At 36.8% G+C, this 13852-nt stretch overlaps 1 protein-coding gene across 7 annotated transcripts in view; it reads left to right on the forward strand.

Moving 5' to 3' along the window:
* The window catches only part of gramd1bb (GRAM domain containing 1Bb), a 105053-nt gene that overhangs the window by 75599 nt on the left and 15602 nt on the right, over positions 1 to 13852 (forward strand). For all 7 annotated transcript variants that reach the window (XM_079620556.1, XM_079620557.1, XM_079620551.1 and 4 more), the window contains 2 exons: positions 5813 to 5833; positions 7453 to 7476. In XM_079620556.1, the coding sequence (XP_079476682.1) occupies positions 5813 to 5833; positions 7453 to 7476 (45 nt within the window). The remainder of the gene's footprint in view (positions 1 to 5812; positions 5834 to 7452; positions 7477 to 13852) is intronic.

Genomic DNA, 13852 nt, shown 5'->3' on the forward strand with positions numbered 1-13852 from the left:
ACGCTGTGGCAACATTGGACCCGCGGTTTGAAAGTATGGATGGATGATTCAGCAGCGGTGCCATCTTCTGGCGAGACACAGCAATTCATTCAGCATGACCCTCTCAGTATTCTCAGCGTACATCGGTTTTACACTCATCATTGCGGTGCATTGTGGGATTGAATGAGTGCACTCGATAGCGTCCACTATGGTTTCGGACATCACTACAAATGGCTGACCCCTCAAATAGTGCCCTATTATTTAAGAGTATAGGGGAGATTTCAGACACTGACAATACAATCGTAACCAAATCTGACTATACTTGTTATATAGGCCTATACAGTACATGTAGTGTTAGTAAAGTCTTTATTTTCCTACACAGTTGTTTGGGGTAGGGTTAAGGGATCTAAAATTGTATCCATAAAATGGTAAAAGGGCAAATTATACAAATATCTTTATGATATAAAGATTCATAAATATTTTTGCTGTAAATAGGTAATAATGTTTAGGTTTGATTGTTGTAAATGCATCCAAATAGTAGGTTTCAGCATAAAACATGTACGCTTTGTGCCTGTGTTACGTATTAATCCATAGGAGAGACCAGGCTGATTATTACAGTTCGTCACTGAGAATATTTGACTGTAGATTTGTTCATGAACCGCACAAGCTGTCTCGTGGAGAAACACTGGCGGTATTACACTCATTTGTACGGTGGCCGAGAGAGCTCAACGCGCTGCAACTGAAGAAAACACATGCAAATAAAAAAAAACACATGCAAATAGAAAAAAGCACATGCAAATAAAAAAAAACACATGCAAATAGAAAAAAGCACATGCAAATAAAAAAAACACATGCAAATAGAAAAAAACACATGCAAATAAAAAAAAAAACACATGCAAATAGAAAAAAACACATGCAAATAGAAAAAAACACATGCAAATTAAGTTTCACAACACACGTGTGCTCCAAATACTCACAACACAACCAAATACAGAAACGCGCTGCAAATAGAACAGAACACAACGGAAATGTTTCCGGGGAACCCAATAAGTGACGGACCCGGCTGTTACGTGCTTGGTGCTTACTGCTTATAGCTACTTTCATTTTATTTATTATTATTTTATTTTTTTGCAAAACATACAGAGATGACACGTTTATGACATACAACTTTGTATACAATATACAAAACGTATTTACAATATGTTCAATGTTATAAGAATACTAATCAGATAAGAACAATGAGCATGTTCAATGAGCAATGAACAAAGACTCAAATAAATAAATAAATAAAAAGATAGAGAAAAAGATCATGAGGGAAAGATATTATTCTATACATCAGTTACATTGTACACATTTTGTCATGTTACGTTAAAATAAGTTTCATAAGAAATGTTAGAATGCAGGGTCCAAATATGAGATACTCACACACAGATATAACGCATATTTTAAAAACTGTGTTGTATAAAATCTATATTTATTTGCAACAGTTATGTTAACAGCAATAAAACTATATTTCTGGTAAGCTATTCAGCTGACGGACACCGCGCTGCGTTGTCATGGGAACGTCCCAGGTGAAAATAATGAGGAAATTACGTTGTCTTTCGTTGCTCCCTTCATCAAGTCCGTTCCAAGCGGCTACATAACGGCACACAAGTGCCCTGCTCCCTCCAAAGTCCCCACTTCAAGGTCTCTACCGTCTGCCCTTCTAAGGGCGTAGCGCATAAGGATGCTCACGAGCAATAAGCACGTACCAGCCGGGTCCGTCACTTATTGGGTTCCCCAGAAACATTTCCGTTGTGTTCTGTTCTATTTGCAGCGCGTTTCTGTATTTGGTTGTGTTGTGAACTTTTGCAGCGCGTTTCTGTATTTGGTTGTGTTGTGAACTTTTGCAGCGCGTTTCTGTATTTGGTTGTGTTGTGAGTATTTGGAGCACACGTGTGTTTGTGAAACTGATGAAGATGTTTTCTTAATTTGCATGTGTTTTTTTTTATTTGCATGTGCTTTTTTTTATTTGCATGTGTTTTTTTCTATTTGCATGTGGTTTTTTTTTATTTGCATGTGTTTTTTTTATTTGCATGTTTTTTTTTTATTTGCATGTGTTTTCTTCAGTTGCAGCGCGTTGAGCTCTCTCGGCCACCGTACATTTGAGCAAAACATCGCAATGTAGATCGCTAAACTGCGACGTACACGCGTGCCTGTGTCTTCACATCATGCATCTGTTGCATCAGAGAAAGCATGTGTGCATGGTTGCCATGTTGGGAAGATTAAGGACAACACTGTGATCTCATCATGGCCACCAGCATGAGACGGCCGGCTTTATGTACGCCTCTATTAAAGAGATTTCAACAGCTTTAGATTCATTTAAATTGTGGGTAAAAAATTGAGATGCAAAACTTTCAGCAGTTTTAATCTATGACTTCAGAATGCTGTGTGATGCAATCATTGAATAATCAGCTCTACTGTATTTGTCTCATGAGTCATGAGTCGTCTGTATTTATGATTTATGATAAATGATTTATGGAGTAGATTGAGGGAATTCCCGACCCAGGAATACCTGACAGTTTCTGATCAATAATTGAGTAAAAGAGTGTAAAACTTTTAATTATTAATCAATCCCATGTAAACCACACCATAAATCTTTCTTTCTTTCTTTCTTTCTTTCTTTCTTTCTTTCTTTCTTTCTCTTTCTTTCATTCGTTCTTTCTCTTTCTTTTTATTTCTCTTTCTTTCTTTCGTTCTTTCTCTCTCTTTTTATTTCTTTCGTTCTTTCTCTCTCTTTCTATTTCTCTTTCTTTCTTTCGTTCGTTCTTTCTCTCTATTTTTATTTCTCTTTCTTTTGTTCTTTCTTTCTTTCTTTCTAGAATGATGTTATGATAATGACTGGATAATCGAATTATTTCAGATTGCATGTCGGTTGGATTTAGTAAAGGTACTTTTATAGATTTGTTTGGTATTATTTTAATAGACATTTCTCTCTACTCTGTCCTCTATTTTGGATTCTTATTTACTTTTTTCATAGTAGTTTATAGGAGTGTTATGACGCTTTAGCATGTTGTGCGGTAGGAAGGCGGCTGACAGACACGAGCAACACGAGGTCATGGGTTTCAGGGAACACACTTTGGATAACGGCATGTGCCGAATGCATAAAATGAGCTTCCAGTTTCTCTGTTTTTCTTTTTCATTCTGTTCTCATTGTTTTACAGTATGACAGATTAAACCTGATTAAAGTAAGCATTTCATGTTGTTCTTCGATTGACCCCTGAACTAACACTTCCTTAAGTGTTAGTTCATCCGTGTTAGCACTCCTGAACTATTCTGCCAAGCCTCTCTCTCTCTCTCTCTCTCTCTCTCTCTCTCTCTCTCTCTCTCTCTCTCTCTCTCTCTCTTTCTTTCGCTCTCGCTCTCTCTCTCTGGCGCGCTCGCTCTCTCTCGCTCTCTCTCTCGTTCGCTCTCTCTCTCTCTCGTTCGCTCTCTCTCTCTCTCGTTCGCTCTCTCTCTCGTTCGCTCTCTCTCTCTTGTTCGCTCTCTCTCTCTTGTTCGCTCTCTCTTCTCTCTCTCTCTCTCTCTCTCTCTCTCTCTCTCTCTCTCTCTCTCGCTCTCTCTCTTTCGCTCTCGCTCTCTCTCTCGCTCTCTCTCTCGTTCGTTCGCATCTCTCTCTCTCTCTCTCTCTCTCTCTCTCTCTCTCTCTTTCTTTCGCTCTCGCTCTCTCTCTCTCGCTCTCTCTCTCTCGTTTGCTCTCTCTCTCGTTTGCTCTCTCTCTCGTTCGCTCTCTCTCTCGTTCGCTCTCTCTCTCGTTCGCTCTCTCTCTCCCGTTCGCTCTCTCTCTCTTGTTTGTTCGCTCTCTCTCCCTCTCCCTCTCTCTCTCTCTCTCCCTCTCTCTCTCTCTCTCTCTCTCTCGCTCTCTCTCTCTCTCTCTCTCTGTCCATATGTACACACGAAAGACCCGTCTCACACCTCTCTTGAGTTTAGATCAGATTAGCCCACATTAAACCGTCCAATCCCTGAGCCTTGACGGAATAGACCAGTATGTGTGTTAGCAGGTCTGTGAGAGTTTATCGGTTTAAAGGGTCATGGACGAGACTTGAGCTGTGTGCTGCAGGTCAGGCTAATCTTTCACAGTAACACACACACACACACACAGGTGTCCTTCTTTTCGGAGCAGTAGGCTAATTGAATGGCTTATCGGCTGACACACACTTCTTGTCGTTTTGTCTGCTCACTTTAACCAAGACTATAAAACAAGTGAGCCCATAATGTGTCGTAGCTTTTCAAACTAATAAAGCGTGAGAATTTGTCTTCAGCTTTAGTGATTCCCCCATATTATTGTATTAAGATGGTGTTTTGTTCTACAGAGGATCTGTAAAACTAGTTTATCTCCATAATTTTTTCCATGAGTTGTTTGCTAGGCCAGTAACGATGGCTTTAAAGACCCCATGAAATGTTTTCGACGAGTGCAAATGTCCTGTGTCGATCCTTTTGAAACAAGTTGGGGTCGGATGCATCAAAGGGTTAATGTCACAGCCGGGCGACTCACTTTGCAAGATATAAAGTCATAATTAAAAGAAATTGTCACATTGCGTGACAATTTCTGTAATATAATGTAAGATATAATGTAATAATTATGAGAAATGGTCACTTTTGTAAGATATAGCCAATTATGAGAAATAAAGTGACATTGTTATATAATGTCCTAATTACAAAAAGTTAATAATGTTGTGAAAAGATACAAAGTAATAACTACAACTAACAAATACAAAAAATAGTCACATTGCAAGACGTCATAATTACGAGAAATCGCCCCATTATGAGATGTAACGTCAAATAATGATAAATACTCTCATTGCGAGACACAAATGCACAATTACAATAAATAGTCATTGCAAGATATAAATTCATAATTACAAAGTTAATTTGCAAGATATAGTCATAATTACGAAAAAATAGTCACATTTTGAGACTATCATAATTGTGAGATGTAACGTCATATCATAATTATGAGAAATAGTCACATTGTGAGATATTAAGTCATAATTACGACTAATGAAGTCAACTTGCAAGATATAAAGTCATAATTACAAAAACAAGTCATAATGAGACGATCGAGAAATATCATAATGTCATTGCAATTTAAAGTCACATTACAAAATATGAAGTCAAAAGTATGAGATGTAAATTTGCAATTGCGAAATATAAAGTCGTTATTCGATTATTTCCCTCTAAGTGAGAGCTGATGTCTTTAATATTTTTTGGTCCTGTCATCAGTATTTTTCAGGAGAAAGCACATTTTATATATGTCTATTTGCTAAAAGTTTATTTTAATATTCTTTATATGTGTAAACTCGCATATCGATTGCCTTGAAACTAACCGATATGAACCTGCAGAGTTTTGAATGGATGTTTTGGCCGGAGTGAAACCACATTGAGGATCATCTGGACTGAGCTGGACTGTGTTGAGTTATAAATAGAGCGGCAGTGATGTCACGCCTGTACACAAACACCCCCTGAGAAGTCTCTTTAAGTTTCTATTTTGGTTCATACGGGTGTGAATCTGCCGTATTCCCGTGACATTTCACCTTTGAAACTGCTCATTTAGCCATCTATCTCTGTATCACTCTATTTGTGGAAAGGCCAAGTGATGAATACATGTGTAATTATGCAGTGAAGGGAAATGTCAGTGTAACAGTGTTCACCAGCTGCCACATGACAGGCCCTCGGCCAACACACACTCTGTGAACACACACACTCTGTGTGAGCGGGCGTCTGCAAATCATGCTCTGCACAGCCACTCTTTTGCTCTCCGTAATGTAATAACTTTATTCTCCTTCTCTTTCAGAAAAGCCAGAGCTGGTACAACGTAAGTCACACTTCCTATTAAGTGTGTGTGTGTGTGTGTGTGTGTGTGTGTGTGTGTGTGTGTGTGTGTGTGTGTGTGTGTGTGTGTGTGTGTGTGTGTGTGTGTGTGTGTGTGTGTGTGTGTGTGTGTGTGTGTGTGTGTGTGTGTGTGTGTGTGTGTGTGTGTGTGTGTGTGTGTGTGTGTGTGTGTGTGTGTGTGTGTGTGTGTGTGTACAGTGCGTTCTTTGTGTTACAGTAACAACATGACATTGCTTGGGCAAGGGAACTGGATCATTTAATTAAATGTATTTGATTTATTATTTAATTATTGATTTATAATAGGGGTTTTGTTTTTTTGAATAGAGAATTACTTTCAAATTGACTGTGCGTGTGTCAGATGTGAAGATTGACGTGATCAAGCGAGGATTATGGTGTTGTTTTAATAATGATTTACAGATCTGTCATTCAGCGGTTTGGCTGCAAATATTATCGGACTCACGATCTTGTTATCAATTTCCTCATATTTTACATCTGTGTGTTAACGTGACTCATTACAACCATCCGCCTCTTCAACTTTTGGGTCAACATTGTTGTGTATCACATAGTGTGTCAGAAATGCATAGCAACACACCTTAGTATTTACATGGTACTATGAGGTACTTTTGCCTAAAGGAACAATTATAGCACTTTATTTTACAGTCCTGTTAACTTAAATTAATAAGTTCATTTATTTCAGTAATTCAACTTAAAAGGTGAAACTAATATATTATATAGACTCATGACATGCAAAGTGAGATATTTCAAGCCTTTATTTGTTATAATTTTGATGATTATAGCTTACAGCTTATGAAAACCCCAAATTCTAAATTAGAATATTGTGAACTGGTTTTCATAAGCTGTAAGCCATAATCATCAAAATTATAACAAATAAAGGCTTGAAATATCTCACTTTGCATGTCATGAGTCTATATAATATATTAGTTTCACCTTTCAAGTTGAATTACTGAAATAAATGAACTTTTACACCATATTCAAATTTTTCCAGTTTCACCTGTACATTATTATAGCAATTACAATAACTTTAAATACTTTTTATGTTATATCATTAATTATCATTATATCACACGTGGCATGCGGGAAAAATATGAATATCGTTCCCACGACTTATTAATACTTCATCACGTTTTACTAATTCATTCCCTTTTAAATTGTGTGCACGATATAATACTTTTTTACAAATTAAACACTAAATCGTGGCCATGTTGTTTTAATTCATTCCCGTGTTTTAGCTGAAACACAACAAGGGAACAAATTAGTACAACATTGGTCACGATTTACTAAATTGAGGGAACAAATTATTATACGGTGTGTATGGTTTACTAGAAACGAGAGGACGAATCCTTAATTCGTGGCCAGTATATAAAAGTTTTTTTTCTTCCAGGCTCTCTATTGTATTATACAAATATCAAGTTGTTGTTTTTAAGACCATTAGCCACAAGAGTATCATAATCTTTCAATCACTTTTCATTCCACAATATCTTCCTTTTTTCTTCAATCCTTTATCTTTGCTTTGTTTTTCTGTCTGTGGTTCTTTTGGTCTGCTCCTCTTTTGTCTCTCTCTCGTTCACTTCTTCTCTTCAGCATGAGAGACAGCACATTCTCAGAGTAAGCATGATTTACACTTCCTCTGCAGCGACTGAGCGAGTCTGTGGCTTTGGCATGCGTGTGCTCCTCTAATCACGTAATCATAGCATCTTCCTTTAGCAACTTTATTAAACCAAAGGCTAAAACACACAGTGCACGGCATTAATACCCTCTCGTGAAAAAGAAGTACTCTATACCATGCTTTTAAAAAGTGTTATACAGTTAATATTAACTTAAAATACATGTAACACATCAAAATAAGCGTACTTCATTAAAGCACGACAAAAGATAATGATTTAAAATGTACTTTAAAGTGCAACATTTAATTTGACATTACACTTTTAAAAAGTGTGTTAAGATGCTCTTTTTAAGTATTTAAATGGCCTTTTATTTCATTAATATTATATTATCTGCAAGCACAGTCTTTTAAAAATATACTTTTAAGATTTAAAGTGCACTACAAGCGCAGATTCAATACAATTAAGCGCACTTCTTTTTCACAAGAACCTGCATGGCGGCAGCGTTAGAGAGTCGCAGTAAATAGACTGTGCATCTCTCTGATTGGCTCTGGTTCTCAGCGGCGCGATGTGATTGGTTGACAACACTGCACATTCATGGATGTGAGTTGTTTGATGCATACTAAATGCATACTGGGCAGTTCAGCAGCGGGAACTCATGCAGTGGCATTGACGTCATATTAATAGTGTGTTGTACATGTTTGATGCATTGTCTGTGGAGTGTATATGTGCGTCTGTGTGTTCATATGGGCAGTGATGGTCTCCCATGGCCCTGAGAGCTCTGTGATTTCATGTGATTACATCTCAAAGGTTTTCATGTGAGTTGCTAGCCCCACTGACCACTGAACGCTGGCCACTGCATTGTTGTATTGCAGATTATGTTTGGTTCAGAGACAGCTGATTATTACAGCTCAATGTCATCTGGTTGTATGAAGTAGTTTATTTTAAGGTGGCAGTTTCGTGACACATTTGTTCTCGCTGCTTTCGAGGTAGAATTGGGAAAGTCGTAAACAGGGAAAGAGGTTGTGTAACATTATCCCAGAGCAGACGCGGCCTTTTCAGTGTATGGCTGTGATCATCACACACATCTAAATGAGTCGAAGAGATTTCCTGCAACTCGCTTCCTTTAGTATAGTTTTTATGTAACATGTTTGGACAGTTTGAATATATAGGTTGAAAACACTTTACTATATACATTATACTGTGCTATGTATTGTTTTAACGTATTAGACTTCACCAACCTTAAATTGACTTCCTTCGGTGGAGTTATATCCTTAAAGGGATAGTTCACCCAAAAAACATCTATTATTTACACATTTTAATGTTGTTCCAAATCTGTATTACATTCTTTCTTCTGTGGAACATTAAAGAAGATATTTCGAGAATTGACCGTTCGCAAAGACCCGCCCCCCTTAGTTACTGTTGCTATGTCCGACAAGCTACGCCGCTCTCACGCCACACAATGTTGTCACGCATAGAAAAATACATCGTGGATCAGAGAGACACTGACAACACACTGACAGACAGGACAGATCAGGTTACTTTTGATGTTAAACGTATTAAACAAAGTCTCCTTTCAAATGTGGTCATTTTTTAAAAGAAATTTAAACAATAAATACCGTTTTGTGGCTCTTTAATGTGTCTGAGAGATCGCTGTGTCGCCTCAGTTAAAGCTGCTCGTGAACCGATCATCTCTTCCTTCTAGTTCATTTATAGCATCAAATAAACATGAATGAACATCAGAAGGAATGTTGTTTTAACCGCGGAAAGGCGTCAGTACACTCCGCTTCTCATGTTCAAATCCTCCCATGTTAATCTACTAACTCTCCTGACTGCTTTGTCGGACAAAATGGCGGATGGCGAAGTATGATTGGTCAGATCACCTGTCAATCAAACTCCTTGCGAAGGGTCAATTGTCTCAAATGTTTTTTTTTTTTTCTGTATTCAATGGAAGTCAATGGTCACCAACCCTGTTTGGTCACCAACGTTCTTTAAAATTTTCATTTTTGTCTGATCAATCAAACTTTAAGGTTTGAACTCTCACAATGGAAGTCTTGGTTGGGGAAGTCTCATATGAATTGTACATGAGACAAATAGTACACATGATAAAGAGTCATAGTGCCAGATTTACTAAACAGGGCAAGTTAGCAAAGGGCAAAGAGAGCACAATCCCATAATAGTGCCGATGGGAGTGGACAGTTCTGTGGGTGATCTACTGACGACACGCAAATGAAAGAATACAGACGCAGCCGGATCATTTCCATAATGACCAATGCAATCTACCAAGAGCAGCGCACATTAGCGTCTGGTTTAAGACGTGCTTTTTTGGGGGCGTTAAATAATGGCACAAATACCAGTAAATAATATAATAAATCACCTTGCATGATTCATTTAAATACTCTCCTCCCATAAATGTTGTGCCTGAAAGGGAAACTCTACAAATGCTAATAATGAGGTCAGCCACAAAAATAACCCGGTCCACATCTTTTCTTTAACAAGGTTTTTTAACGCAAAAAGAGGGTTTGCGCTGGCCTAAGCTGTTAGTAAATCTGGCCCATAATCGGACGTTTTAAGGAACATTTCAAAAGGTCAATATTTCAAAGTTACTCAGAGTACAGACTTTCACCAGAAACTCAAACTGCGTGTGAACTGAAGTTGTGTTTACATGAGGCGGTAACCATTGAAAACAGTTATTATTATGAATTAAGTTAACAAAACATCTGAACTGGTATTTATATTTATTATAGATATAGATCACACATACTGTATATAGCATTACTACTTTAGTGTGTTTTAAAGGCATTTAAAGGGATAGTTCACAACAAAAAAAAATTGACATCATTTGCTCACTTTTTTTTTCTCCATACAATGAAAATCAATGGTCACCAAAATGTTTTGGATCGCCAAACATGTGGGTGAGTAAATGATGACATAATTTTCAGTTTTGGGTGAGCTATCCCCTTTAAGGTTTGCACATAAAAGCCCATTTGAGTTGCGAAAGACTAACAGATCGCACCCGGAAAGTCTGCCACTGACACGTAAGAAAACAAACTGATCCCCGATGACATTACTGGAGCCGTCACACCCACTCTTGGTACCAGCCACCGGCGTCTCTCATTATTTACTCTTTCAGTTAATATATAACCAACTTTACATGCTCATCGCCAGGAGTAAACACACTCACACACATCCAGCTCTGCATAAATCAGATGTTGTGCTTCTTCTGAGGCTTCTTCTGCTCTGGATCTCCACTGTTATTGGATATCTGCTGAAACTATCCATCCCCCTTTATGGTTATTAATGTTTAACCGCTGAAGAGAGAATACTTTTGGGACGGAGATTAAAGTTGTCGCTCATGCAGAATTGCATGACTGCGTCAGATCATGTGTCAGTCTTTGTTCTTGGTTATCTTTAGGTTTCTGACGGCACAAATGAGAAGGCACAAGTGAGTAGAGGTTGGGGTTGAGAGATGGAGGTGTGAATTGTTCATTACAACACGTAAATCATAATGATAACCCAAGGAATTGGCACAGAGTGTTTCCAGATGGTCTTTATTTGTCGCCGTGGTCTTTTTTAAACCTGTAGAAGACCATTGACGTCTAGCAACAGCAACTGGTGAATGCAAAAAACAAGCACAAACTCTGAGGACTAATGGACTAACCTCAAGAAGAACATTCTCTGAAAGCCAACAACCAATTTGCAATGGGGATATTAGTAGCCATTGCTTACTGAGGTGACGATTAATGATCGCTTGCGGAAGTAACTTGATGTTCCTCCTTTATCAACCCTTTAGTCACAACGTTTACAGCTCGAAAAAAGGATGAAGAGTCAAGACGGACATGTTTACAGACGCTTTCCCAGCAGCAAACTGGAACAAACAGCCGCATAATACAGCATCTGTCTGCCAAGGTTACTAAAGGCCACTTGCTTGTGAATGTTTCTGCGAGTTACAATTGAATCATGTGGCGTTAGTCAGAAGAGCCAGACACACACACACACACCCTGATAGAGGACGTTACACCCTGATGAACTTCTGCGATAGCGTAGACAAACCTTGCCGGAGCGACTGAATCTGGGAGACTGGTTTACAGACCCATCCGGATCCAAAATATTATCAGGATCTTGTCATTGATGAACTGATCGATCCGCTGGGTGTAGTGCGAGAGAGAAACAGAAACATGGATTCATCCCTGGACTCTCAGGAGGACTGGGAGACGCTGATGGAGCTGGAGGAGGCTTTGGCGGGATGGTTAGTGCAGGGTTCAGACTGGGAGCAGGACCGGCACTGGGGCCCGAGGGACGACCCGTACCAGGATGAGGAAATACCAGCCGTGAGTCTCCAAAAGCCTAGTTTAGGGGCCGCTGTTCATAGTAATAGGGCAGTGTACAACATGAAAGTTATTTCAATATATAATAAAAACGATTGTGTACAGGTGAAACTCAAAAAATTTGAATATCGTGCAAAAGTGAATTTATTTCAGTAATTCAACTGAAAAGGTGAAACTAATATATTATATAGACTCATTACATGCAAAGTGAGATATTTCAAGCCTTTATTTGCTATAATTTTGATGATTATGGCTTACAGCTTATGAAAACCTTTTCACAATATTCTAATTTTGAATTTGGGGTTTTCATAAGTAAATAAAGGCTTGAAATATCTCACTTTCTATGTAATGAATCTATTTAATATATTAGTTTCACCTTTTAAGTTGAAGAAATAAATGAACTTTTGCACATCTAATTTGTCGAGTTTCACCTGTATATATATACAGTGTATACGGCAGGGCTTGACATTAACGCTTGGGACAAGTGGATATTTTTGAAGGAGTAAGTGAAAGAATTTCCGAATTTAAAACTTCAGACAAAAAAAAAACTAGAGAAGCATCGAAACGCGAGAATGATCCGAACTTTATTACATTCCGTGTAAACGGCAACTGAGAAATCTAATCAAATGAGCGTAACGGTATAAAAAACTCTCAGAAAAACTTCTTCATACTGTGGTAAAGATTCATAAAGTTGACTTTTTATTTATTTATTCATAACACATGATTAAGTTCTGCAACATAACACGACCAAGGGAGCTATTTTGCTGAATATTATAAGGACTCGAAATGTTACACTGATTTTATAGTTCAATAAACAAGTAGTTAATATTAAGTCACTTATATTTTAGACACAATATTAACTTTGTTTTGTTCCGTTTCACCAACGAAAATCGTTCCAGACAAAGATCTCGGCAGAACTACTGCGCATCCTCAAAGCAACAGCGGGGTTTGTTACTCGATGAAACTCATAACATTATGTATTGCCGTTTAAATTATTTCATTTGATTCTTAACAGCCCTAAAGTGTATTATTTTTCATTATAATTTAATTTATTGATCAAATATAAGAATTTGACATGAAAGATGATGCATACATTTGAAATGTTTTTTATTTTATTTTTTATTTTTTTAACAAAAGCCTTTATAAACACCCTGGAGTAAATATAAAAAATCTGCAGATTTAAAACACTGATGAGAATATTGCTTCAGAATCAATTTTATTTACACCACCAAAAATATCTTCTTCTTTTTCCCCGGACAAGTAAATGTTTTTACTCTGACGAGTGAATGACCGATTTTGCCCTGTACAATATTGTACATACATAAATTAAACTTTTATTCTTAAAAGATAAACAAATATTTATATACATTTATATAATGAATATAATAAAAAACAATAATACAAATGTTTAATATATTTTAATTAATTACCCTTTAACTTGGTATAAGGTAGAAAAACATTGAATTAAAATGTTAGCTCTTCAGTGTCAGTTCTCTCTATCATACATTTAGGAATATATATATATATATGTATATATACTTGCTTACTTGCTCATTGTAATGTAGAGAAATTACAATTTAAAAACAATGTATTAAATGTTAACAGTGTCAGTACTATCTATATTTAATGTTAGTTTCATATTTTTTAAATAGAATTCAGCAAATAAATGTATATAATATAATACATCCATCCTTCCATTCATTAATTCTCCAAACCACATATAAGAAATTGTATATAAATATAGTTGCCTTCATTTCTGTTTAGTTCTAAAGGTATTTTTGATATTTTAAAGGTATTTCTCATAAGATTATTGCGGTAACACTTTACAATAAGGTTCATTTATTAAACATTAGTTAATGTATTAACTAACATGAACTAACAATGAGCAATACATTTATTACAGTATTTATTAATCTTTGTTAATGTTAGTTAATATGAATAAAGCTGTTCATTGTTTGTTCATGTTAGTTCACAGTGCATTAACTCATGTTAACAAGATTTTAATAAAGTATTAGTAAATGTTGAAGTTAACATTAACAAAGATGAATAAAT

This window comes from Phoxinus phoxinus, assembly GCF_949152265.1.
Source record: "Phoxinus phoxinus genome assembly, chromosome: 8".
Classification (NCBI taxonomy): Eukaryota; Metazoa; Chordata; class Actinopteri; order Cypriniformes; family Leuciscidae; genus Phoxinus; species Phoxinus phoxinus.